Below are 3805 nucleotides of genomic sequence, written 5' to 3' on the forward strand. Positions count from 1 at the left end.
AAAGGAGAAAAAGGGAAAAAATATATATTTAGATAACTAGCTTTTTTTTAAAAAAAAAATAAATTCGAAACTTATTGAAAAAAATAAATAATATTAAAAAAGAAAAACTATAATATTAAAAATAACTAATCTCTTCATTATAACTTTGTAAATATTATTAAAGAACCTCTTTTCGTTATCTTAAAAAAAAGGTTGTTTTTTTTGATGTGTATATGATTATATATATGTTTTTTCAATTTTTGGTTTATATAAAAATAAAAAAAAAGTATAAACACGACAAACAATTCCTTCAAATATAAGCACAAAAAAAAGAGGAAAAAAAATAAAAAGAGCAATATAAACTAAAAAAAGAATATATAAAATAATAAAAACGATTTTTTTTTTTTTTGTGCCAAATGCCAAAGAGACTACTATATCACCATATTGTTCGTTGAAACTAGTATCCCAACACCTTTTTTATCACATATTCAATATGATTCACGATCCCAGTCCTCGGACTTTTAGGAAATAAAATAAAAAAAAAATAATTACACGAAAAAAAAATGAATTGCGAGTTTTAAAAAAAAAATAAAGGTTCCCAAACCAAATAATAATTTATCCATCCCTATGGAACTTATTATTAGATGATATGAACCCATATATATATATATATAAATATAAATAATATTGATGCTTATCCTCTATTCAAATTTCTAAAGATTGCCAATCTACTTCGTTGTTGTTGTAATTGAGATTGAGATGCGATTGCTGAAGGATTAATGACACGATCCCCCGATTGTTTAACGTTAACGCTCATACTAATACTTCGTTCTCTTGAAGTATCAGGTTTAATAACGGAACCAAGAGATTTTTCCAATTTGCATGAAGTCATTGATGCTCTTCGACGTGCTTGTGTACGAACATTTTCATCAAATCTTTGAGAGATTGAATCATCCATGGCATCACTCAACAATTCACTTAATAACAATGGTTTATCAGCAAAATCAGGGGGAATAGGAAATTCGTCATCATCGTAATCATCGCCATCATAATTATTAAACCCAAGGAAACCATTTGATAGAATAGTACTTCTTCTCTTCTTCGTTGGTGTATTATTAACGCTTGAATTAGCTGAACCAATAACAGTCTCGTCATCACGATTTGACGATGATGAAGAAGCATTACTAGCGATTACAGTATCAGGTGAGAGAGTAATAGTGTTGGGTGAGAAGTAAGCATTCGCAAATGCTAAAAATTCACTATTTGAAGAAGAAGTTGGTGTAGTAGCAGCTGAATTCACTAAAGGTGGCGATGGTATTGAAGTATCAGATGAAGAATTTGAAGAATCGCTAACGTAAGAACCATAAAGAGCTGGATCACTACCAAATTTACTTAATCCTTTTGATTTGTCTTTCTTATTTGAGTTCTTCACATTATCAGTACTATTTCTTCTCTTGCAAAGGAGGAGTCGTTCTTTATCGTTATGGATGAAACAACATCTTTTACCGTATGGGCAAGTTCCATTTTGCCAAAAAGTTTTGCAAATTTCGGTCTTATACTTTGGATGATGTTGAACTTTACGTAATTCATTTTCTGAATGCGCAAATTGACATTTTGTACCATATCTAATTTATCAAAATGTAAAAGGGTGAATAATAAATATATTTAATTAATAAATTAAACATTTTGAATATAAAATAAAATCAAGATTATATATGATTTTTGATATAACTTACCGACATGAACCTCGTTCTTCCCAATTACGACACATTTCAGTCTTATATAAAGTTGCCTTCTTTTGTTCTTTTTCAGCCTCGATAGTAGGAGATTTTTCCGATTGTTCGGAATTGGTATCAGACATAACAGTAGTATTACTGCTACGCCGAGCCTTGGAATGTATTGATGATATAATTTGTTGTTGTTGTTGTTGTTGTTGTTGATTAGCAGTAATAATTCCAGAATGATAATTATTATTATTATTATTTACAACAACTTGTACACCACTTCCAAGAAGGCTTGGATTTGAATCAACCAATGAAGCATTTCTTTTAAGAGCATGGAAATTTTGAAGAGAAGGCCTAGATTTAAGTGGGGAAGTATCCTTCTGTTGCTGCGCCACGAAAGAATCCAAAGAATCAACAGTATGATCATTAAACGACCAACCAGAAGTTGCCGGTGTTGAACAACGTGAAGTGACGGTAGAATTTGTGGTAGCAGTTGTTGGAGTAGTTAAATCTTCTAAGGAGGACCAAGCCGAATGAGAAGAAAGAACCAAAGGTTTAGTAAAAGCCATACCGTAAAGAGGATTTTGCTGGCCTAATCCTTCATTATGTTCATTGTCGGTTGTGCAACCATTAAATTTAGTACCACTACCATTGTTGAAAGAACCACCACCATTAATGAGATAGTCGTAATAAGGAGAATTGATTGAATTAATTGAAGGATTGGTGAATGCTTTCGCAGATGATGCAACGGGGACAGGTTCATTAAACAACAATTTCTTAGCAAAGGCGAAACATTCGTTAAAATCGTAGGATTTTTTCGGTCCAAGGGGTTCCCAAACCATGTTGTTATTATCAAATTGTTGAGTAGTATCGGTCAAAGGAGAAAATTTTCTTAATGGCGCAAATAAAGGAGGGAGCAAAGAAGAATTACAAGTATTCTTGAAAGATGACAAATTTTCTGAACCAGAAAGGAATTTTTGTTCTTCGACTGAACTTTTAACTTCTTGTGTAATAGTAGCAGTAGTGGTCATATTCAACAATAACAATAAAGAAAAAATGGAAGAAAAATAGGGAAAGGGTGATCAATAATAACTTGCTATATAAAGATAAATTTTTTTTTTTTGGTTCCAAAATAACGGAGGATATTATTTTTTTTATTAACCAAAAAAAAAAAAAAGGAAAAGGAAAAGAAAAAAAAAAAAGAGAAAAAAAATAAATTCGTAAGTGTTGAATAGAAAAAAAAATGGATTTAATAGAGAAAAAAAAATGAGAGAGAAAAAAAAGTGGGTTTTTTTTATGAGTAAATAAAAAAAAAAGTCTATAAAAAGTTTAAAAAAAGTTTTAAGAAAAGATTGAAGAACGTGTAAATTTTATATTGAGTATATATATATATAATTTATATAAATAATAGTGTGAGAAAAGTTTATTTGAGTTTATAATGAAATATATGTGATGTATAAGAAAAATAGTATCAAAAAATGGAATGATGTGTTATTTTATTTATTATATGATGATTGGGTTGAGAGAAAATAGATAAGTGTATAAATAAATAGTGAGAGAGAATCAAATTAGTATAAACCGGTTTTTATAGTATCAAAATGGTTAAACATTATGTCAGAAACCATAGAAAAGATGAACCACAAACATGATTCATAAAAAAAAAACTTGTTCTTACCGTAAATTTATACAACGCGAAACGAAAAAGAAAAGAAATTTAATTTATAAGATCGAGAAGGTTCGTTAAACGGAAAGAAAAACCTTCGATTTTTGATATTTACGTGATATAAAAATAAAGTTTAGAATAAAAATGTTTGGGTTGTTAAAGTAACTTCGCACTTCTAAATGGGAAAGGTAAAGGGGGAGAGGAGGAGACAAAGAAGTTTTTATATTATAAAATATATTTAGGAGAACGGGTTACGTCGAAAAAAAAAAAAAAATTAATTTTCGTTAATATAATAGACGAATGAAAAAGAAAAAAAAAATATATATATATATTTTTTTTTTGAAAGTGTTTATATGTGTATGTGTGTATATATATCCGAAAAAAAAAAGAAGAATGATCACGACGTTGAAAAAAAATTTTAAACAAGACAGAAAATCTA

At 28.9% G+C, this 3805-nt stretch overlaps 1 protein-coding gene across 1 annotated transcript; it reads right to left on the reverse strand.

Moving 5' to 3' along the window:
- Window positions 1-233: 233 nt before the first annotated feature.
- Window positions 234-2734, reverse strand: OCT59_010963 (uncharacterized protein; the record flags this gene model as incomplete). Its single annotated transcript, XM_025309050.2, has 2 exons — window positions 234-1604; window positions 1716-2734. The coding sequence occupies 2 exons, from the start codon at window positions 2732-2734 to the stop codon at window positions 674-676; spliced, it is 1950 nt and encodes a 649-aa protein (XP_025186162.2). The 3' UTR covers window positions 234-673.
- Between the last annotated feature and the right edge of the window lie 1071 nt (window positions 2735-3805).

The sequence above is a fragment of the Rhizophagus irregularis genome, chromosome 19 (assembly GCF_026210795.1).
Source record: "Rhizophagus irregularis chromosome 19, complete sequence".
Taxonomy (NCBI): Eukaryota; Fungi; Glomeromycota; class Glomeromycetes; order Glomerales; family Glomeraceae; genus Rhizophagus; species Rhizophagus irregularis.